Source organism: Polistes dominula, unplaced genomic scaffold (assembly GCF_049000335.1).
Source record: "Polistes dominula isolate Pdom_NZ unplaced genomic scaffold, Pdom_raw_medaka contig_27, whole genome shotgun sequence".
NCBI classification, from domain to species: domain Eukaryota; kingdom Metazoa; phylum Arthropoda; class Insecta; order Hymenoptera; family Vespidae; genus Polistes; species Polistes dominula.
This window is the reverse complement of record NW_028300906.1, coordinates 3105303-3130971: the sequence shown is the minus strand read 5'-3', so window position 1 is coordinate 3130971 and position 25669 is coordinate 3105303. Positions and strand designations below refer to the sequence as shown.

The 25669-nt window shown below is 26.9% G+C and overlaps 2 protein-coding genes across 3 annotated transcripts in view; one reads left to right on the top strand and one right to left on the bottom strand.

Moving 5' to 3' along the window:
- kuz (zinc-dependent metalloprotease kuz) overlaps positions 1-11800 on the top strand; it is a 136320-nt gene extending 124520 nt beyond the window's left edge. Inside the window, 13 exon segments of the mRNA XM_089179488.1 lie at positions 3233-3528; positions 3825-3971; positions 4249-4397; positions 4537-4771; positions 5215-5389; positions 5903-6080; positions 6263-6440; positions 7298-7531; positions 7726-7842; positions 7977-8141; positions 8373-8483; positions 8485-8506; positions 9838-11800. Coding sequence (XP_089035614.1) covers positions 3233-3528; positions 3825-3971; positions 4249-4397; positions 4537-4771; positions 5215-5389; positions 5903-6080; positions 6263-6440; positions 7298-7531; positions 7726-7842; positions 7977-8141; positions 8373-8483; positions 8485-8506; positions 9838-10007 — 2177 coding nt within the window. The 3' untranslated portion in view covers positions 10008-11800.
- Positions 11801-19120: 7320 nt separating this feature from the next.
- On the bottom strand, positions 19121-25209 carry Hem (Nck associated protein 1 Hem). Of its 2 annotated transcripts, none has more exons than XM_015329460.2 (2): positions 25089-25209; positions 19121-25005 (listed from the first exon to the last, which is right to left on the bottom strand). In XM_015329460.2, the coding sequence occupies exon 2, from the start codon at positions 24868-24870 to the stop codon at positions 21502-21504; it is 3369 nt and encodes a 1122-aa protein (XP_015184946.1). In that variant the 5' UTR covers positions 24871-25005; positions 25089-25209; the 3' UTR covers positions 19121-21501. The 2 variants fall into 2 exon arrangements, with proteins under 2 accessions (XP_015184946.1, XP_015184947.1); XM_015329461.2 differs by having other exon boundaries at positions 19121-25018; positions 25089-25182.
- Positions 25210-25669: the final 460 nt, after the last annotated feature.

The window sequence follows — 25669 nt, the reverse complement described above, 5'->3', positions numbered from 1 at the left end:
GGGCGTATATTTACGCCTTTCGTGTATATTGATGGATTTGTGGGAGCCTATATATACGTCTTTAGCAGTCAAAGGATTAAGATAAACTATAATTATTCTATATGTTCATTCGTATTAACATGACCACTAATAAACGACTAGTAGTAATAGTAATAGTAATAGTAATAAAGATAACTTATGTCGTTTTACTGAAACATCAAAATCATTAAAGTTTATGGTGGATTTTAGTTAATTCGACAAAAAAATGACCATTATTGAAAAGACCAATATTTGCTTATATATTATCTGCTAAAAGTATGTAAATATAATGGAAAATATTATAAGAATCCATTGTTAACCTCTTAGGCACCATACGCGCCATTATATTGGCTTTCACGGATGCCATCTTGCGATACGACGCATTACTCTAATGATGAAGAGAAAAATTCTAATTATATCATCAAAAACTTCATTCCCAAATTTTCACTCAACATTTATTCAATGAATCATTCATTCATTCAACATTTAACGGTGCCTAAAAAATTAAATAATAAATGAAAAAAGAAAAGTAAAAAAAAACATTGTAAATAAAAAAAAGAAACAAAAAAATGTTCAAAATAAATCTGAGGAAAATCTTTGCGAATTGTTGCACATAAATCGAGAATATGTGAGAAGAGGGTTGGGGTTGGTTGGTAAGGATGTAAAGGCATAAGGGATGGTTAGTATACTGAAGATTTTGTTCTTTAAACATTAATCGTACTGTGTGGTAGTTTGAGAGTGTAGGAAAAATAAATGTTTTCATCACAAGAACGTTTCTTATTACTACTACTACTATTACTATTACTATTACTAGTACTACTACTACTACTCAACGAAAGCCGATGTTGTAGATGATGACTAGGTAAAGGAAAAGTAAGCTTTTTGAAGCCGCTTTTCGTTTTACTTTTCTACTGTTTTTATTTATGCAAGCAAGTACTTGCAAAGCTCCTTCTCAACTAAAATCTCAACTATCCACCCTTCTTCTTCTTCTTCTTCTTCTTCTTTTACCTTTCTTACTGTATTATTTATATATATATATATAAATTATTATTATTATTTTATATAGCATATACATAATATTTTAAAATAAAATAATTAATATATATACATATAATATAATATAATATTATATAATTATATAATTTTTATTACTATTATTATTATATAGTATATATATATATATATATATATATATAATTTTAAAGTAAAATAATTAATATATATAATATAATATAGTTATATTATTATTACTATTATAATTGTATAGTATATATATAATTTTAAAGTACAATAATTTATATATATATAATATAATATAGTTATATTATAATTATTACTAATATTATTATATAGTATATATAAAATTTTAAAGTACAATAATTAATATATATATAATATAATATAATTATATAATTATTACTTTTATTATTATATAGCATCTATAATTTTAAAGTACAATAATTTATATATATAATATAATATAGTTATATTATAATTATTACTATTATTATTATATAGTATGTATAAAATTTTAAAGTACAATAATTAATATATATAATATAATATAATTATATAATTATTACTTTTATTATTATATAGCATCTATAATTTTAAAATAAAATAATTAATATATATAATATAATATAGTTATATAATTATTATTATTATTATTATTATTATTATTATTATTATTATTATTATTATATATAGCATATGTATATATATATATATAATTTTAAAGTAAAATAATTATATTATTATATGTATAAGTTAAAGAAGTTTGAAAAAAAGAAATTAAATCCAAGTTTCTAAGATTGCAAAATATGTTAGAACATGTGCCACATGGAATCCCTTTTTTTATGAGAATATATGTTACAAAATAAATTATATCTAAAGGTATAAGTAAGAAAAAAAAAGATATAAGGAAGAGGATGATGGTTATGATGGTAAAGTTAGTGATATGATGGTGTTGAGGTGATGGTCATAGAAAGTGCTATAAAAGGTAGTCAGTTTTAATAGCTTTCGTCGTTGCTATCAAAGAGGATAGTAATTATTTAAATAGCTCTGAGTATATGTGTCTGTATATATGAGTGTGTGTGTGTGTGTGTAAACTTACTAGCAACATCGCGAAAGGAGAAGAAAGAGAGAGAGAGAAAGAGAAAGAGAGGAAGAAGGAAATTTTCTAAGCGAATCTCTTTTTAAAAAAACTGTATACGAGAATGGGGGGGAAGAAAAGATGTTAGAACGTAAAATAAACGTAAAATCTAGTTTATTCCGTCGTCTAACATCATCCTCAAAGAAAAAAACTAAAATGGGGATATATATATATATATATATATATATATATATATATATATATATATATATTCCATCTATCTGTTGAGTTGATTTAACAAGAGACAGAAAGAGAAAGAGATAGAAAGGGTTAAAGTTTCTTTGAAGCTTTTTTTTTTTAAAAAGGGTAAAAAAAAGACACCTTCCTAAAATCCAAATTTGATATCATGTAACAAAACAAAACAAAAATATATTAACAAATTATGAATGAAATTATTTGAATCTTGCCACTATTAAAATCTACATTTATATATATATAATATAGATTATAATATAATATATATTATAATTTTTTTATATTATTATTTTATATTTATATTATACTATATTTTATATATTATTTATATTTATATATATTTAATATTTTATATAATATATTATATATTATATTTTTGTTTATATTATTATTTTATATTTATATATTATACTATATTTTATATATTATTTATATTTATATATATATATAATATTTTATATAATATATTATATATTATATTTTTTTTATATTATTATTTTATATTTATATATTATAGTATATATAGTATATATATAGTATATTTAATATAATATTATTTATATTTATATATCTATATAATATCTAATATATATTCTATATAATATGATATATAATATGATAATACAAATTATAACCCTTTTGAATGTTCATTATAATCAAATCTATAATAATAAATCATATTTAATAATAAAAACATATTGTTATGTGACAAACACCTATATGCACACGTGTAGCAATCAAAAGGGTTAATAATTACACACTTTCGATTATAACATATTCGATTATTATACTGTCATATTAATAAAACAAACGTATAATTCTTTTATTTTTGTTTGTTTTTTTATATAATTATTATTATTGTAGGTGACTCAGGTGGTTGTGGTATTAACAATCAAATGATCCAATGGATGGAAAAAATTCAAAATTCTGGTCAATTGGATGTCCCAATTCCTATTAAATTGAAAAAAAATGTTAAACCAAAGGTCGAACCGTGGAAGGGTGAACAAGAAACACCTGGACACAAATATTCTAGAGAAGCTAACGAACCTAATAATCATCGAAGAACACGTAGAGCAACAAGACCAAAGGAAGACAATAAAAATACCTGCTCGTTGTTCATACAAACGGATCCTCTTATTTGGCGGCATATTTCTGAACAGGTTTGAATTATATCTTTTTCTTCGTTTATTTATTTATTTTTTTATTTTGTTTTGTATTGTCCATTGTTTTGTTTTTTTTTTTTTTATTCGTTTTTATCTTTTTCACGTTCTTCTTTTGATTATTTTTGACTTTGACTTGCTTGTTTCTTTTACTTTTCTGACGAATGAAGAAAGTTTGTTAAAAAAAATATTAAAGAAAAAAATATATATATAAAAAAGTATCCATCATCTTACTACTACTACTACTACTACTACTAGTACTACTACTACTACTATCTACACGTCGGATTTTCCAGCTGCATCACGACGCGGAAAAAACGAAAGAGGAAATCCTCTCTTTGATAGCGCATCACGTAACAGCCGTGAACTACATTTACAGAGACACCAGATTCGACGGTAAAATCGAGCACAGGAACATCAAGTTCGAAGTGCAAAGGATAAAGGTAAATGTTTCACTCACTTTTTATTTTCTTATCTTATCTTATCGTATCTTATCTTTTATCGACTCTTCTCTAATTTTCTAGTTTAATTCGTTTCATTCTTTTTGGGCTATTAAACTCTAAAAAAATCAAACAATATAAATCTCAGAGAATACATTCAAATTATTTGAGATTGTTAGTTAACAATTTGTTATACACGTTATTTTGTACAAAAATTATCTGATGATAATATTATATAATTTATTATTTAATTAATACGAACGTTTTGTTGTCTGTTAAGATTGACGATGATACAGCGTGCACGCAACAACAAACTTATGGTGAACCAAATCCATTTTGCATGGAAAACATAGACGTCAGTAATTTTTTGAATTTACACTCGTTGGGTAATCATGAGGATTTTTGTCTCGCATACGTGTTCACTTACAGGTTGGTTAAATCATAATTGATCTAATAAATTAATACCTAAATTAACAATGTTATTTTATCACACACTTGTTGTTGTTTTTATGTATTTTGTTGTTTTTTTTCTCTCTCTTTCTGATTATTTTTCTGCAATTATTGACAGAGATTTTACCGGGGGTACGCTTGGACTTGCTTGGGTCGCATCAGCTTCCGGTGCATCAGGTGGTATTTGTGAGAAATATAAAATCTATACTGAAACAGTTGGTGGGATGTATCAAACGACGAAAAGATCATTAAACACTGGTATCATAACTTTCGTCAATTACAACAGCAGAGTACCACCTAAAGTTTCCCAATTAACATTGGCACACGAGATTGGTCATAACTTTGGATCACCGGTAGGAATTTTCAATATTATTAATAATTTATAATCACATATACACTTTCCATTTAACCCTTTGGGTACATTTAACGAGTGATACTCGTCATCCTATTTTTTATTTATATATTTAATTTATATCTTTTCATTGAAATGTTGTTGCAAAAAATATATATATATATTTATATGTCACCAATATAAATATATATTCCTAATAAAATGTATTAATATTTTACCTATATATATATATAATCCATATAGTAAGAAATTAATATAAACATTTTCAAATAAAATTCAGTACTCAAGGGATTAATTATTAATCTCATAATAATAGTAATAATTGGGTCCTTACTTTTACCTATACTCTATCAGAAATGTGTAATGGTACTATTTCTAGAGTCTTACTTCTTGTGCTTTTTTATATTTTAATCTCTGATCATCATTTTTTTGTATATTTCTTAGCACGATTTTCCACCAGAATGTAGGCCAGGTGGTTTGAATGGTAATTACATCATGTTTGCTTCTGCTACGAGCGGTGATCGGCCTAACAACAGCAAATTTTCAAGATGTAGCATCGGTAATATCAGCAACGTTTTGGATGCTATTGAAGATAACAAGAAAAGGAATTGTTTTACTGGTAAACAAATAATCACATATTATATTTCATTTTGTATTATCTTAATTGATTATAAAAAAAAAAATATATAAGCATAATTTTTAATAATTTATTTAACACGTTCCATGTGTCAAACCCTTTTTGCTTGACTTGTCGTTCAGGTCATTTAATTTTCAACGTATTAAATATATTTGTATAATCAGTGTACCACCGGTGGTACACGTGGCTTAGAAGTCAAATTTAACGTGTACCACCGGTGGTACATGTGGCACGGAACGTGTTAACGAGATATCAAATCTATGAAAATGAAAAGAAAAAAAGAAACCAAAATGTAATTTTAATTCTTTTTTATCCAAATGACACTTGTTGTTGTTGTTGTTGTTTTAATTATACTCAACAACCTAAATGAAAATAATTCAACAAGATTCGTCGCAATTTGAACTTGTTGTTAAGAATGAAAATTAGAAATATGAATAATAATAATAATAATAATAATAATAATAATAAACATTAACATTGAAAATTTTTCAACAGCTTCCGCCGGTGCATTTTGTGGTAATAAAATTGTTGAAGCTGGCGAGGAATGCGATTGTGGTTACGACGACGATGAATGCGTTGATAAATGTTGTTATCCTAGACAAGTGTCGGAATTGGCTAAGATTAAAAATGAAACTGCTAAAGGATGTAGTAGAAAATACGGTACACAATGCAGGTAAAAAAAAAATACAAATAAATTATTCATAATATATATATATATATATATATATATGTATATATAATTAACATTATTATTCAAACTTCAACTTTTTCTCTGAGAAAATGTCATCATTTAATAATATTTTGTTTTCATACGATTTTTATTATTTGATTCTTTTTTCTAATTTGTCCTTTTAGTCCCAGTCAAGGACCTTGTTGCTCTAGCGATACGTGCCAATTCGTACCATACTCTCACAACGTTCAATGTAAAACAGAATCCGATTGCAGTTATAATTCTACGTGTAATGGAAAATCATCGGAGTGTCCTGCACCATTGCCAAGAGCCAATAAAACAAGATGCAACGAAGGAACACAGGTATATAAAGATATTTTTCTTTTGAAATTCTAATTTATATTTAATCCTTTGAATGGTAAATACTCTTAGCTGAGTAAATGTTTAATTAAGGACTGAATTAATATTTTACTAAAAGCATATCTAATATTTAATAACTATAAAGTTGAGTTATTATATTAATATGTATATAATTAAATAATTAATTTATTTATTATATTATATATTTATATAATATATATAATATTATAATAATTATATAATAATATGTAATAATATATAGATACATTTTACTGCTTCCCCGAAGGGTTACACTCCTTTTACAATTTATATAATAATATATAATAATATATAATAATATTATAATATATATAACATAATAATTGTGTATAATATTTTATATTATATATATCATAATTATATTATAATAATTATATAATAATTATATAATAATAATATTATAATATATATATATATAATATTATTATTATATAATGAAATAATTAATATAATATAATTTTATATAATTTTATATCATATAATATATATTATATTATATACTATTAATATTATATAATATTAATTATATTATATTATAAATATATTATATTATACCGTATAAAAACCGTATAAAACCAAATTATGTTTCTTACATAATTTTCAAATGAACAAAATTCAAAACAATAATCAATACATCAAACAATATCTTTGCATTTATATTAACAAACACGTATATAAACATCAATAATCCACTCTGGAAACTTTAATCATACGCATAAATGTGTTCATAACACTCAAAGGGTTAAACAAAACAAAAAAATCTAAAAAAAAAAAAAAGAAAGATAATAAAAAGCTATATTTAAATTCTTTTTCCTTCGTAGCTATGTATCAACGGCGAGTGTACAGGATCCATTTGTCTTGAATGGAATATGACAGAGTGTTTTTTAACGAGCAACATCATTCCAAACATAGACAAACGAAAACTTTGCGAGCTTGCTTGCCAGAATGGTACCGATCCATCGACTTGTCGAAGTACAAGCGAGTTTGCTCAAGTCGTTGGCCTACCCGATGGTGGAATCAGTTTGAGACCTGGCTCACCATGTGACAACTTTCAGGTAACTTTTTTGTCCTTCTTTTCTTTTTTTTTTTTTTCATGGTTTAATCCTATTACTTTTGAAAGGAGCAAAAAAAGAAGATAAATGTATAAGAAGGAATATTGTTACACATAAGTTTATATATCTAACTTTATATATGTATGTAGGATATATGATGTATAACTTTTATATAAATATATCGATTTATCATTTAGGGTTACTGCGACGTATTTTTAAAGTGTAGAGCGGTCGATGCCGAAGGACCACTCGCACGATTGAAAAATCTCTTATTCAATAAGGAAACTTTATCTACCGTGGCTCAATGGGTAACTGTAAGTTCTTCCTCCTCATGATACTTTAAAAAGATTCTTTTTTTTTTTTTTTGATCCTATTTTTGTTTCTACTTTATACGACACCTTTGTTGATATAATACAATAAAATAAATGTGTTAATAAATATTTGACAGGAATACTGGTGGGCAGTGCTATTAATGGGTATAGCTTTTATCATTTTTATGGGATTGTTTATCAAATGTTGTGCAGTTCATACACCGTCTAGTAACCCAAAGAAACCACCTGCAAGACGTATTAGCGATACATTGAGAAGGCCAATGAACACGCTTAGGAGAATGGTAATATATTTTTATTTTTATCATTTATTGTATATAAATCAGACACGTCAAACTCACTTTGTCATCGAGAACTTTTAACATTTAAAAAAAATCATCAAACGACATACAAGAAACCATAACTGCATTTGACATGTCTGATATATAAATTAATAATATCTATAAAAAAAATGATATTTATTATGAAAGTGTTCATTAAAATATTTTCAAAACTGAAAACAATTATTTTTAAAGCGACATCCTCACGGAGGTGGAGGACCAGGACCAAGGAGTATACCTCCAAGACAAGGTCAAGGAGGATATAGTGGAACACGAGGACCCTCTCATGGTTATGGAGAGGGTAGGGGGAGCTCAGCATTATCCTAAAGGTGAGGATAACAAAATATCTTTTGCCACTTTGTGTCGAAGCAGCTGCCTTTGCTCGAGTTTGATATACTAACGTTATTATATTGTTTGTAATAATAATAATAATAATAATAATAATAATAATAATAATAATACTAACAATAATACGCTCGAAAATCATATTCCTATGCTTATTTATAAAAACATATTGAGCCCTTATTCGTTGTTAATCGAATTTTGCTTTTTTTTTTTATTCATATAACCCAAATTTAAAAGCTTCATTAAACGTTACATGCAATTACAATCAATCCAATTGCTTTTATATTGTAATTAATATTTACAATAATCTTTTTAAATGGATTATTCAATATTGTGTTTAATCTTTTAACTAAAACTACATTTTCCGTGGCTTTTATATCACTGTACATTTTTTCATATTTATATGAGCCACTATAGTAGCGTACCTTTCATAAAGATGATACCACCGGTCAAAGTGAATATTGTGAACACATGCAATGTTTGAAAGATTAATCAAAGTATTATTTTAGCGATATAATACAACGCTCAACGTGTTTTTTGTTTTGTTTTGTTTTGTTTTTTTGTTAAACAATTTATAAAGCAAACTCGAGTAAAATAAAAAGTTAGCTAGCTTGATATATCTTTCCTTTTTATAATTCCGCAATTACATCAATGTGTTTTTCCTGTTTGCATCTCTATCCCGCATTGATTGACGCGCATCACTACCTGATACTATCGTTCTATGAACTAACTACAGAGGTGAGCTGGGGCCTATACACAAACACTAAACACAAACACATACACCATCTATCATCATATCATTCCTTATCAATTCGACTAGGAGCAAATTCACGAATATCTCCCATAATAATATTTTTAAGTTTAATTCAAATTACTATTCGAAGGCTCCAGCGGACTTCTATTTGAAGTCTTCATCACTCGCACGATATACTAATTGAAATCACCAAAATCCTAGGTTCTTGTATTTGCTCCTTGTTTTTTTTCTTTTTTCAAATACTATTTAGCTAAATATATTTGTGTGTATGTGTATGTGTATCTTCTCTCCATGTGTTATGGCAAATAATTAACAATCATATTCAGCTATTTATTGTTGAAAAATTAATCAAATAATACAACATATTAATACAATTGCATGTTAAGTATAGTAGTAATGCTAATTGAATATGTTGATCATCCTATCAGAATTACCTTTGCGTGAAAATGAAAAGAAATAAAAATAAAAATAATTTAAAAAAAAAATGAAAAAAAAAAAAGCTTAATTGTCGCTAAGGATCTATATATATTGTTGACATTGTCTTAACGTCTTTCTAAACAGGCTATCGCTTGGTTCCCACAGCTAGTGCGCCACCAAGTAGCAGTGTCACAGGGAACTACGGTCGTTCCAATCACCCAGAATTGTATGCCGGTGCCTATTCGAACACCGGGGCAGGAGTTACTCCTGGCAGAGCCCAGGCCTACGAGATGAGGCATCACAATAAAGTTTGACGATCCTAGAATGCTGTTACACTCAGCAGGAGGCATCGTTCTCGTATCGTTCAAATAACGTGCCCGGATATTTGTGAAACTAATCGATAAAGAAAAAGAAAAATTAGAAGAAGATAAAGAAGAAGAAGAAGTTGAAGAAGTTGAAGAAGTTGAAGATGAAAATAAATTAGTTGAAGTTGAAGATGAAGATTGCAATAAGAAAATAAAACGTCCGGCTAATTGTGTGTTTTCGATAATGATGATAATGATGATGATAATGATAATGCTAATGATGATAATGATGATGATAATGATAATTGATATTATCTACAATTTTGTACACATGCTGTGGTGCTGTTGACTCTATTATAAACAATTTCATGTAAAGATTTAGAGAAAAAAGCACCGCTGTATGTGTGTCATTTCAAATCCATATTTACGTTTTTAATAAACTATTCGCGTGCTAGAGTGTATGAATGATAATGATGATGATGATGATGATGTATGATTGTATGTATGTGTGTGGTGGGACACCGTTATACGTGCGTTATCATTGAATGACAAAGTCAAAGTCATAAAATATCGTTTTAATGCTTCGTCTCTCAGTGTCTGTTGTGTGTACTTTGGAAAGAACGAAGCTAGAAAAATAATAAAAGGTATAAAATAGAAGTGTTTAAAATAGGCCTTTGCGAACTTTGCGGAAGAATCGATTTTCAAAGTGGCATATGGTTGTGAGTTTTCGTATCACTTTCCATAATAACAAACTAAAATGGAAAACAAAGAATGAAAGAAAGAAAGAAAGAGAGTATGTATCATCTACTTATTACTTATATCAAGCCCTTGGCAAATGTATATATATATATATATACATACGTGTATACATATATATATATATATATATATATGTTTTCAAATATTTTTAATTCTACTCAAAATTGGTAGTTAATAAAATTCTTTCTAATTTCCAATATAAAAAAATAATAAAAGAGACAAAAAAGAAACAAAATCAGACTACGAACACCGAAGATTATTCTTCTATCTCGTGCTTGTTATTATTATTATTATTATTATTATTATTATTATAATTATTATATTAGTATTATTATTATTATTATTATTATTATTATTATTATTATTATTATTATTATTTGCACGTTATTTTATTTTTTTTTTATATTTTTGCAAATCGCAATTTAAATAAGAAAGAATTAGAGCGTTGATGTTAATCGGATTTTATACCGAGTAATATGATACATTAATTCAATATTTTAAGAACCGTATTTATTTCTTGGTCCGTTTTTTTTTTTTTGCACCGAAAGAAAACCAATGTGATCATATTTTTTTTTTATTATTATTATTATTATTCTTATTATTATTATTATTATTACTATTTTAATTATATGTATACGTACGTATAAAAAAAATCTGTGACAAGTTTTTTTTCTTCTTTTTTTTTTTTTTTTTTATAACCAACTTTTGCCACTATTTATCGTTTAACATTTATTTACGCGAATTATTGTTAAATAAGGAGTAGAAGACTGTTGTAAAAATAATAATGAAATAATGAAATGAAATGAAATGGAAAGAAAAAGAGAAATTAAAAAAGAAAAGCAAAAAAAAAAAAAAGAAGAGTGAAGATTCAAAATAATAGACGAGGAACGCGACAATATCCAAAGAGAGACTTCGTAATCTCTCTTGAGAATATAGGATAAGGAATTTAAAGAAAAAAAATTACGAAAAAAAGAAGGTTAAATAAAAGAGATTAAAAAAAAAAGTGTTAAAAACAATCGAGTAAATAAAAACAAAAACAAAAAACAACGCAGGTTCTCAGTTTAATTTAAAAAACGAGACAAAAAAAAATTACGTTTCTGTCGTTCGACACTTTATCGTTTTATTTCTTTATTTTTTCTTTTTTTTTTTTTTAATAAATAATTTTAATTATATATATACTTTGGTGAAAAATGTTAATGCATACGTAAAAGTAACGTGTTTTATTTTATCTGAGAATATTTGAATTAAAAATCATTGTGTTTTGATTTAGACGAAATTTATTATACAAAAAATTGTATATTTGATTTTAACTTAGCAAAAAAAACAAATATATAAAAAAAAACAATTAATCCTTTGAGTGCTAAATACTTTTACCAACAATGTTTTGTAGAAACAGAGTAATTTATTATTAATAAATTATATTTAATAATTGAAGTTTTTGTTTCTGAGTATAATTTAATTAATTTTAATTATAATTAATTATAATTTAATATAATAATTATATTGATTATAAATTAATATAATATTATTTACAATTTAATATAATATTAATTACAATTTAATATAATAATTATATTAATTATAAATTAATATAATATTAATTAGAATTTAATATAATATTAATTAGAATTTAATATAATAATTATATTAATTATAAATTAATATAATATTATTTACAGTTTAATATAATATTAATTACAATTTAATATAATAATTATATTAATTATAAATTAATATAATATTAATTATAATTTAATATATAATAATTATATTAATTATAAATTAATATAATATTATTTACAACTTAATATAATATTAATTATAATTTAATATAATAATTATATTAATTATAAGTTAATATAATATTAATTATAATTTAATATATAATAATTATATTAATTATAATTATAATTAATTATTAAATAACATAAATATTAAATAATTTTACATTAATATTTACAAACACGTATATGCTTTGAACAATAATGTTAGTAATATTTACTAAACGCATATATGCGTCCATAGTACTCAAAGGGTTAAGTTCTTCCCGTTTTAATACGTTCCATACTAGAAATATTGTTTTTCAATTTTGAAATGAATATGTTTTACTGATAGAAACGTACTTTTATATTTTTTTTAGATTGACTTCTTTTAATTATTTTTAATACTCCTTGATAGATACTCACAAAAAAAGGGCAAAGAACAAACAAAAAAGACAGAAAGAATGAGAAGAAGTATAATCATGTTCCATATCTTAAGAAAAACGAAAACGAACAGTCAAAGTGAGTCATTTGATATTTATCTCAATGATAAATACAGTAAAATAACACGCCTATCACTACCAAACTGTTATATATATATATATAGGTCATTCGTTTGATCTCGGTACCATTTTAGGATAAATAATTTAAAAAAAAAAAAAAGAACAAAATGAAAAGAAAAAAAAAGAACAAAAAAAAAAAAGAAAATATATAAACCATATGTGTATTATTCTTATACTAATTTTTTTATTAGACAATTGGAAAGAAAAACACAAAAAAAAATACAAAGCGCGATGCTGTATTAATAAAATAATAAATAAATTAAGAAATAAAGAAACAGTAAGAGAGAGAGAGAGAGAGAGAGAGAGAGAGAGAGAGAGAGAGTGAGTTGGTTAAAATCAATGATGAGAGAAAAAACTAATCCGGGGGGGGGAGAAGAAGAAAAAAAGAAAAAGAAAGAAAGGTTTAGAAAAAATTCCATGAACGATTAAAAATTGAAACAACCAACCAATCAACAACAAAAGTGGGATATATTGGATCGTTAATACTAAGATTGATAATAATATTCCGCTTTTTATTATTATTATTAATTCTATTATTGATTATTATTAATTATTATTAATTATTATTAATTATTAATTATTAATTATTATTACATTATATTAGTTATCTATTGCAAATGATAATTTATCTAACGCGCTGTCTCGCGAATCGTTATGTAATAAGTTATATTTAAAATTATTGAAATGTGCGACATTGTAAAAAAAAGGGGGAAGAAACAACAAAATAATTAAGAAAGAAAAATACAGAAGAAAAAAAGAACCATGCTAATTGTCAGGGGCTGCTTTAAAAGAAAAAGAAATAGAAGAAGATGAGGAAGATGAGGAAGATGATGATGATGATGAAAATGAAAGTGAAGGTGAACAAAAAATAATAATAATAATAATTGTAAACGCGCTTTCATTTTTTATGTGCATGGCGGACCAAAGATGATGAGCCCTTTTGTTTCATATGTAAATTCCTCATTCCAACAGAATTTACTGGGTTCGAGCAGCACACACACACACACAACACACACACACGCGTAAGCTGCATACTCGTATATGAGATGTCGAAATCTATGATAATCATGTTTTTTATATTTTGTTCTTTTTTTTTGTATTATTCTGTAAGCCATTATGTTCATAGAACATAAAAATAAGGGATGAACAACTCGTAGAATTATTTTTCTTTACCAATTTTTATGTCAAAAGGTAATTCACTCACAGAATTCATTGATTATTCAATTTAACCAGTTAAGTGTGGCGATGATCTGTGCGCAGAGCGCGCTCTGGTGTGTGTCGCGATAATCAAGCGATGTCGGATATAGTCGTCGTACACAGAAGTAAATGGCGCTCGCTGTTGAAATATTGGATAGTCAAAAAAAATAACGACTTTATTTTAGACAAATGAACAATTTTGTTAGTAATGTAAGACACAGTTTTTTAATATGAACATATATTTATACATAATAAACGAAAAAATTAGAAAACAAAATAATCGAATATTTATTATAGAAATGATAAAAATTTATTCTCGACTTGTTTTTTCTTCTTCTTCACCTCTAAACATTTGAAACATATTAAAATTTACAAATTAAATTTAGTTTTACGCCAAAATTATAATTTAAATATCTAATTGTAACAAACTTTTACGCATGACAGATATAAACGTCATAACACAAAACTCTAGCCACATCTCCATGACGGATATAGTCGTTAAACACGCTTAACTGGTTAAGGGATAATTTTCGAACAAAATTTTAATCAAATTTAAACAAAATCTAAATGTAATTATGGTTGTTTGTATTTATTTATTTGTTAAACGTATCTACCAAATAGCTCTCTTTCTCATAGCTGTCTGCGTTGTGTGATTTGAATAATTGAGCAAAAATTTGAATAAGAATATAGAAGAATAATAAGGGATGTTGTAAAAAGATTTCAAGTAAAAATTAAAATGAAAAAAAAAAAAACAAGAAACGAAAAGAAACGAAACGAAACGAATATAAAACAAGACAAAAATGTAAAAAAAAAAAAAATAATGCTGAAGAAACGCGAAAAAAAAAGAGATTAAAAATTCAAAAAAAAAAAATTAAAAAATAACAATACTAGTAATAATAATAATAATAATAATAATAATAATAATAATAATAATAATAATAATAATAATAATAATTCAGGAGCGAAATTTTGAGAGAGAAAAAAAATAAAGTGAGAGTAGTATCTGCGATATACGAGTTTGCGGATCGTGTGAAAATGTACAATAGACGCATTGTGATTATTAAAACAAACAAACAAAAACAACAACAAAAATAAATCGTGAAAGATCGTATAAGTAATTAAGTAAGTAAGAAAGAAAGAAAGAAAGGAAGAAAGGAAGAAAGAAAGAAAGTACGAATGAGTTATTAGAAGGAAGAAAAAGGTAAACAAAGAAAAATAGGCTGCGCAAAAGGGGTGCATGTGAACATGAGAAATGAAAACAAAGAAACAAACAAAATGAATGAGAGAAAGATTATACCTATGTAAATATATTCATATTATATAAATATATAAATATATAAATATAAATATAATTATACATATATATATATATATATATATATATATATATATATATATATAAACTATAATTATATATATATATATATTAACATAACAAAATGGTAATGCGAATATGAGAAGAACAAACAAACAAACAAACAAACAAAAAATACTTGTTTTTATATCAGATCTGTATTATAGCGAAACATTATTCTGTATTTTGTAATCAGAACGGAAGTTTTAAAGGATGACGAACGTGAGTGTCTGTATGTCTGTATGTATGTCTGTCTGTCTGTCTGTCTGTCTGTCTGTACGTGAGTGTGATCAAGCTCTTAGATTTTAAGATTTAAAAACAAGGTGGATTGGGATCATCCATCGTTGATAAAAATCATACCGATCTAGATTTAAATGTTATAAATCTAGATTATTATTTCTAATAAAAAGAAATCGACACACTTATATACACATACACACACGATAAGAACAACAAATCTTCAATTTTTCTCGTAACGTAGAACACACATATACATACACATGCATAATTTAATCATACGCGACACAGGAAATCCTCCATTTGGGTCCCATTCGTGAGGAGGATGATGTTATTTAAAAAAAAAAAAAAGAAAAAGAAAAATACTAAAAATGACAAAGCAGTAATTATAAATTTAAAAAGATAATAATGAATAGAAAAAAAAAATGAACAATTTACTGCCAAAGTTATCAGTGAAAAAAAGAAAATGCAATACCAAAAAAAAAAAAAAAAGATATTAATATTTATAAACAAAAACAGGAAAAAAAAGTAAGGTAACAAATATTTTAACTTGCCAATTGTATTTTTTTCCTATTTTCTTTTTATGTTAGAGTCTCGTTTTATTCGCGAACGTAACAAACAAAATTCATTACGAATTATTATAAAATATTTTTTATTAGATGATCTTCTCATGCCCCCCCCCCCACCTACTCTACCCTTAGCCCTTAGCCCTTTCTATACTTCTCGATGATAATGATGATCAAATTCTCAATGAAAATGTGTTCCTTCATTCGTAAATAATTATAATCATCATCGCTGTTGTTATTGTTATTGTTGTTTCATTATCCACATGATCATTAAATAATATTTAAATTATTATCTATTTAAAAAAAAAAAAAAAACAAGAAAATAATCCACCAATAACATGTTCGGTTTTCGAGTATATTTCACACTGCCATTGATAATACACACGATTTTTTATTGAAATTTGAAGATAAAAGAGATTAATTCGTTTAGACCAGGGGGGTCGGCAACCTGCGGCTCGCGAGCCATATGTTTGGCTCTTTGGATGTGAAGTTGCGGCTCTTTGGATGTGAAGTTGCGGCTCGCGAGCCACATGCGGCTCTTTGTATGTGAAGTTGCGGCTCGCGAGCCACATGCGACTCTTCGGATGTGAAGCTGCGGTTCTTTAGTTAAAAGAGTTTAGTAAAAAAAGAAAAAAAAAGAAAAAACATTAAAAAATCGTTGAGAATTAAAGCACCGATGAATAAATCGATTAGTTTTTTTTTTTTTTAATCCAAAAACTTGATTTATGCGAGTACTATTTATTGTTGACAAATTTTGTGGCTCTTTGAAAAACTTTGAAATTATGTAAATTGTAATTTTTTGTTGGCTCTTCTGACTCAAAAAAGGTTGTGCCGATCCCTGGTTTAGACGTTCGTTGTCATCCAATCGAACCATTTCAATCGAAAAGTTTGACGATGATATTTTTATTTGTTCGTAGATAAAATAAAAGGAAAAATTTAGATTGAAAAAAAGAAAACAAACAAACAAAACAAAGAAGAAATTGCTTCCAATTCACTGCCAGAAAAAAACGGTTCGAACGACTGATTAATTAACGATCAAAGAAATATGTAACAATATACATATATACATACATACATACATACATACATATACACACATAAAACATATGTTCTTCCGATGAGAGAAATTATCGTAATTCTCTCCTTTCGTATTTTCTTCTCTGTTGCATTAGTTTTATCTTTTATCATCAAACAAAAACAAAACAAAACAAAATAAAATAATTATAAAATAAATTGCTTACCAACAATTCTAGAATTAGAAATTAGAATAAAGAAAAAAACAAATCGCGAATGGGGCCCTCTCTGAGTAAATATTATGGGGAAATGAAAATTTCACATCCTGCAAGATTTTACCTGAAATTATATATATATATATATATATAAACTAAAAATAACATGCAAAAACAACAAGAAAAAAAAACGAGAGAGAGAAAGAGAGAGAGAGAGAATTGTGGATAAACGTAAAAAAAAAAAAAAGAAAACAAAAAACCCAAATAAAATTAGAACAACCCTTTCGATTGAGTTAACCTCCCTCTGCATCCTCCGATAAGAAAAAGTAAAAGTAAAAGAGATAAAAAATAGCAAAAAAAAAATAATAATAATAATAATAATAATAATAAAAAAGGAAGAAAAAGAAAAAGAACAAAACACAACAAAAAACAACAACAGTCTTTTAAAAATAATAAATTAAAAGTAAGGAAATAAAAAAAAACAAAAAAAATATGCTTAAGCTTCTTCGTTTGTTTGCTGCAGTTTCCTGGATTAAGATCCGTGGATCTTTTTGAATGAAAGAAAGAAAGAAAGAAAGAAAGAAAAAAAAATGATAAAAAAAAAGAATTAAAATATAAAAAATGTATCAATACGTATGTGTATATATATACATAAACATATATATATATATATATATATATTCTTCTGTCTGTCTCTACATTTTAACGTTTATGTGATAACGAAAGAAAGGAAACAAACAAACAACAAACAAACAAACAAAAAAAAACCGAAAATCGAAAAAAAGGGATGAAAATGTAATAATATAATAAATAATCGCGTAATAAAAAATTCTTTATACCTCAAGAGAAAAAAAAATATATAAAATAAAATAAAATAAAATAATATGCGGAAATGTTACGAATGTTTTAAACGAAGATTAGGGAGAGGGGGGTTTAAAAAAAGAATGTGTATATGTGCATGAGAGAAAGAGATAGAAAGAAAGAGAGAGAAAGAGAGAGAGAGAGAGATTGAAAAAATAAAATAATAAAAAAATTACAAGCAATTCCATCCCCTCATCTTAATCCAGGTCTCTGGCATCACCAATGACGCCCGATGATGCACATATTTACTCTAATTACTTGTACATAATGTTAGAAAGAGAGAGAGAGAGAGAGAGAGAGAGAGAGAGAAAGAAAGAAAGAAAGAAAGAAAAAAAATGAAGAGATGAAAGAGAAAAATGGTGAAAAAGAAACAAAACGAAAACAAAAAAAAAAAAAGAAGAAAAAAAAAGTAATAAATGAAAGAAAAATTGTGAAAAATTATATTTTTTCTATCGATCCAAAAATAATGTGGTGACTTATCAACATCGTGCATCTGGAATGATTTAAAAAAAAAAAAAAAAAGAAAAAAAAAATAAGAAATATGAGAGAAGAATGAAGAAAAAATTTACTCTTAAAACGCGTTAGTTGTGTTCTGATTTAATGAAAAAAAGAAAAAAAGAAAAAAAAATGTTTGTACAAAAAGAATTACATTTTTCCACCATCTCAACCCTCATTCTCCAACCCCCATTCTCCAACCCCCATTCTCCAACCCCCTAAACTCATTCACACTTTCAATTTGTAACCAGTGATTCTTTTTTTCTTTTTTTATTATTTCTTTTTTTTTTTTTTTTTTTAATACATATTGCTGGTTTTATTCTTCTACAATTTATTGTGTAATTGTTTATGGTTTCTTTTTTTATATTCTTTTTTTAAAAAATATTATTAAAAAATATAAAAATAATCTCATGCATGATACTGACCAATCAATCGTCTGAACGTAGTTTCAGACTAAAACCACCACCACCACACTCTCTCTTTTTCCCGAAGTGTTTTAGGATGTGGCGAGTGTTTTAAGGATATTTAAAGAAAAGAAAAAAAAATTTAAAGAAAATAAATACACACAAACAAACAAACAAAAAAATTAAATAAAATTATACGAAAAAAAAAAAAAAAAAAAAAAAAAAACAAGGAATATGATTGTGAATATCTCTTGTGTTACGTTAATGTCATTTAAATTAAAGAAACAAAACAAAAACATTGTAAAGAACTAAATAAAGCATACATTTTACATTTAACTATCCTCCCCATGTACTTTCAATTTTTTTATTCCTTTTAAAACCAGTTAAGGGTGTTTGACGAGTATAGCCGTCATGGAGATGTGTCCAAAATTTTGTGTCATGACGTCTAACATCTGGTAGGTACGTTTAAAAATAAATAAAAACAAACCATAATTACATTTACGTTTTGTTTAAATTTGATTAAAATTTTTTTCGAAAATTATCCCTTAACCAGTTAAACGCATTTGACGACTATATCCGTCATGGAGATGTGGCCAGAATTTTGTGTTATGACGTCTATATCTGTCATGCGTAAAAGTTTGTTACAATTAGATATTTAAATTGTAATTTTGACGAAAAAACTAAATTTAATTCGTAAATTTTAATATGTTTCAAATGTTTAGAGGTGAAGAAAAAGAAAACAAGTCGAGAATAAATTTTTATAATTTTTATAAATATTCGATTATTTTGTTTTCTAATTTTTTCGTTTATTATGTATAAATATATGTTCATATTAAGAAACTGTGTCTTACATTACTAACAAAATTGTTCATTTGTCTAAAATAAAGTCGTTATTTTTTGACTATCCAATATTTCAATTTACTTCTGTGTTTGACGACTATATCCGACATCGCTTGATTATCGCAACACACACCAGAGCACGCTCTACGCACAGATCATCGCCACGATTAAACTGGTTAAGCAATAATTGTTTTTTATACAATACTAATGTTTTAAATTATTTTAAAAATGTGTAAAAGAAAATAAGACTCAAACTAGAGAATAAAAGAGAGAGAGAGAGAGAGAGAGAGAGAGAAAGAGATAATAAATTAATAATATTTTATGGATGGATTTTATTTATTTTATAAACTATTGTAAAAGTTACCATTATACATAGAAAATGCAATGGATAAAGGGGGATAGTGAGACGATACTTGTTGGATGAATGATAACTTGCGTATATTACGCAAATACATTTATTCTTATAGCGTGAATTGAGAATTTTGTGTTTATATATATATATATAATATTTCATTTGTTCTCGTATAATAAAAAAATTCTCTTACATAATGATAATTTACGGAATACTGTAACAATTAAATGAAAATATACTATCCTAATAATATATTTATATATATATATATATATAAATTGTCTTTAAATCGCGTATCAAATGTCTTTTTAGAGGACACTGAGTTGTTTCACTATAGAAAATGCTCCGACTGATATAATTGATTATTAATTATTACACGATAAATTGTTTGTTTTTTTTTCTTTTTTTCCATCGTAAGTTCCTCCTCTCTCAAAACGCAACTTGATTTTTCATTGATCGTCAATGGACCAGAAAAAACAAATGTGTCTTCCTATAAACGTTGACATTAAAAACGAGATACATATATTGTTGCAGTAGCAGACGACATACATAAACTCGAATTACTTTTTCATTTCTTCCACAATTGATAAATTTCTTGGTCAGAGCTTTTTATTACTAATATTATTATTGTTATTGTTATTATTATTATTATTAATATTAATATTAATATTATTATTATTATTATTATTATCATTTTCTTTTCGTTCTCTCTCATGTTTCAAGTTATAATCCCAATGATATATATATAGTGTACGAGTTTGTTGATGGTACACAAAATTGGACGTAGAAAAGTAGCTCTGAGTATGACTATATCGCGCATTGATCGTTGATTCGATATATATATATATATTTTTTTTTTTGTTTGTCCCCATTATCATTGTAATTTCTATGGCTGAGAGTGTTCAAGCTTGTACACGTCGTGATATGCATTTCGTATAAGAGCGTATGGAAAACAACTTTCCAATAAATCCATTGTTAGAAAAGGTGATTCTTGAACTATTTGATCTAACAAAAGATAAACTGATTCTCTGTTTCTAGTAGCTTCTTTATCAGCTTCTTGACCGAGTCTCAATAAACTGGAGGATGCCAATGCGAGAAATTCCTTCATTCTATCTTCTATATCGTTTTGTCCGCAAATCGTGAATAACGCACCAAATATATTATTTATTGCTGTTGCCATACAATGAATATTGTTCGAGTGGCCTTCGAGAGATGCTCGATAAAATGAATTTTCATTTTTTGCCAACTTAGGAATAGATACAGCTACGAATACCATTAATAAACAAACCAACAAGTGTTCATCTTCGTCAACTTCTGCTTTTTGACTTCTTAAAGCAGTGGTTAATGTAGGATCAACTTTACACGTTAAACCGGCAGCAGATGTCATCTCAGAAACGATCCTCATTGGATCACCGGATGGTAAATGATGTCGAAAATCAAGTATCGAACTCAAAAGGAACGGAATACGTTCTTCCAAAACGTCGACCAATGCAGATTGTGCCAATTGCCTGAAACTCAGTATTACTCCTATTATAGCTACTCTCTGAAGTACATTATCAACACTTTGCAATCTTTTGAATTGTTCTTTCATTACTTCAGGTTTATCAAAATTAGTTCTTAACGCAATAAGAACGTCCTTGTTTCCTGCGACTAATTTTTTTAATTGTTGTACTTGGCTAGCTATATGCCACATTAGATTTTCGTTTAACATCTTCATACCATATGGTCCAATTAATTCAGCCAATGCTCTTAATTCGTTAATATCGGAGAACTCTTCTGCATTAAAAGGAATTGCTCCCTCTACGGATAAACTGACAAATGCTCTTTGGTTTCCAGAATAACATATGTTTCCAGCACTAACTCGTCTAAGGAGTACATCCGAATACCATTGTGTATATAGTGCAGCTATAGTTTTATCACCATGACTATCTAATTCTTGAGTCTGTTGGAGTAGAGCATTGTTGAATACACGAGTAATATCTATGTGTACATAATTTTCTACAGTTTGTAATACATTCATGTAAGATCTGACACTGACAAATAATTCTGATGGTTTAGCTATCTCGTTTGTATCCGAATTATACATAACCATTCCAACAAGAGCTCTAGCAAATCGTGATTCGAGATGTTGATGTAAATATTCTCTAGGTGCAAATGTATATTCCCATACATTGATGGTAGGACAATAATTAATTGCATAACACAATTCCGTTAAAGCCATATGTAATTTATCCATCGTTGTTAATTCTTCTCTAGTTTTTCTGTAACTTTCTATACCTGGTTTATGTATCTCACTCATATTCTTTTTATTCTTGTCCTTTTTCTTTCTATTAACAACTTGAGATATTAATACGGCACAATGTTTAGGTAAAAGCATATCGCTCATGTTACATTGTTCATCGCAAATAGTCGTTATTATGTTTTTAGCTTCCTTAGCCATTTCATCTAAAAACATATTTACCACGGATAAACTTCTTTCGCGAATATGATGACGTTCCTCTGGACACAACTCATGCGTACAACTTTGAAAGTGACTACATATTAGCGGGAAAGCAACTATGTATCGATTTTGTGCTGGAAATTCTAAACACATGTGAAACTGATCCTCAAATATTTTACTGTAAAAACAAAATATCGATAAATCCGACGTTTCTACTAACATTTCATCCAAATTATCTACCATTTTTGTATGAAAAACTACCGTATCCATGAAAGAAGCTAATTCTCTGTTATCTGCTAAATTCATATTACATTTGGCAATAGACATATAAGCTTGTAATCTAAACCAATCCAATCTGAAAGGACGAAAATCGAATAGTTCATTATCCTCTACTTGCTTTACAGTCAAACTCGCGATCGTTGAGCACATATCACTAAGAATTGCTCCCTCGTCTTCAGGACAAACTGGAAGATTTTGTATCATTTGATGCAATGCGGGAGCATCAAATCCTGACAGAAATTGAACATAGTACCTCTGAAGCACCTGAGAATACTTCTTTACTAACGCTCTTAATTCTTCGCAATGAAAGAGCAATTCCGGTAACTGTCGATCCACTAAATCTTCACTGCCTCTGCCTTTCCCTTTTCCTTGAGTCGGAGGATTATCACCGTGTCTTAAAAGCCATAAAACCTCGTCTCTAGCATGAGATAGTCCCATTAACACGAGCAATGCTTTCGGTCCAAGAAGACCAGGTTGATCCGTTAAAATTAAACCTAATTCCTTCAAAGCTGTCCTCAAAAATTTTCTTCTTTCTCTGTGTCTATAACCAGCTTTCTGTACTGCTTGATTATAACAATCTTTAACTTCCGATACCCTCTTACTGTATCCTTTCATACTCTCGAAAAATGTCTGAATATATTGATGTATATAAATAACTTCATCTCTAAACAAAGCTAATACCCAACCGGATTCTAAAGCGGTGATCCAAAGTTTATTAGGTTGTTCTTGACTCAAAAACGTATGGCAGAGCGTAAAGCCAAGTATAACCCATCTTTCGATTCTATCTAAACTCAGGGTTTCACATGACATCGTATCAGTAGCAGCCGCTTTCAATATTTGTCCAGGACTTCCTACTAAACTGAGTTTCTGATCTGCCCTCCAAGTATCAGCGGTTAGATTTCTACCAGGATAAATTGGCCACAAAGAAGTGAGAGCATTTTTCAATAACTTTGAATGAGGAACAAATTCCTCAGATAGTTTCTTCAAAGGTATATCGTAATCCATTATCATTTGACCCAAACGAGGAAAACTAGGATCAGATTGGCTGTGAACCATTTCATGAGCAGCATTGAAAAGACCTAATACAGCTTTACGGTCTTCGACTCTTGAAAGTAGTATCATTAAACTGACATAAGTGACAACAAGATCCAGATAACCTTTAGTCAAATCAAAATTGATAGTAATATCCATGTGTACGCCACATGCGTCCATTGTAGTCAAGAGTTCGCAAACATTGTCTTTGAAGTCGAGTAAATCTACAAACGTATAATAATACAAAGAAAGAGATTTGATAATCTCATTACGTAGACCAGTAATCGTTTGCAGTCCCTTGATGTCGATATTAGGAAATTTTCTAACTATTGTCTTTATCGAAGATTCAAGAGTCTTATCAGAAAGAAATCCAGGTTTGGATTTGGCATCACCGCAAGCCTTTTTAATATTATAAATACGTGTGAGCATTCCAATACCTCTATCATTTAATATAGTTAACTTCTCAGCCAACTTTTGTTGACTTGGTACAATAGGACGTGCCATGATTTACGTTTTTCACTTTTATTTCACAGTGCTGACATAACTTGTTAATTCTTTGGCTTTAAATGACAGAAGACCCCACCCCTAGGGGGGTGATCTGTTAACAAGAAATACGTCTCAAGTATTTCCAACTTAGTTCTGCAACAAATTTCTATATTACATCTTAATAATACAAAGAAAAATAATTATTATTATACTTTCGTTATAAACAATCAATCTACCTTATTCTTACATATTTAATCCGAATAAATTGACACAAAAGTAAGAAATTTCTGTATACGTTCGCATACCGCGTTAAGTACGTGATAACTACATTTAACACTGATGCCAACTTGATACGAAAAATATACGAGATATGATACGTCGCGTGATTGGTTAAAAAAGAAAGAACGTGACCAATCATAAGATGGCTATTTGGAAAAGTTTAATGCACACCAGAGACACCACTGTAACTAACCACGACTGAGATTGGCGGTATTTTTGAAATTGAAATTGAATACTATTCCAATTTTTCAGCAAAGCTTCCAAATTCTTTATTTAATTATAAACAATTATCATTATTAATTATAATATTTTAACAAACATTTCATTATGTATATATATACAAAAAAAGAAAACAATTTAGAATATATACAATAATTTATAATTCATAAATACATTAATATAATTTAATTCTATATTTAATGAGTTTTATTTCAAAGAATTAATTAAAATATGATTGAATGTATTTTATCGAGAGTAATACCTATCATGAAACAAAGTAAAATGAAAATTAAATATCAACAATTCTTGATTATTCCAT

Excerpts from the sequence above, each read along its gene's own strand:
- Hem (XM_015329460.2), bottom strand. The coding sequence starts at position 24,870 with ATGGCACGTCCTATTGTACCAAGTCAACAAAAGTTGGCTGAGAAGTTA.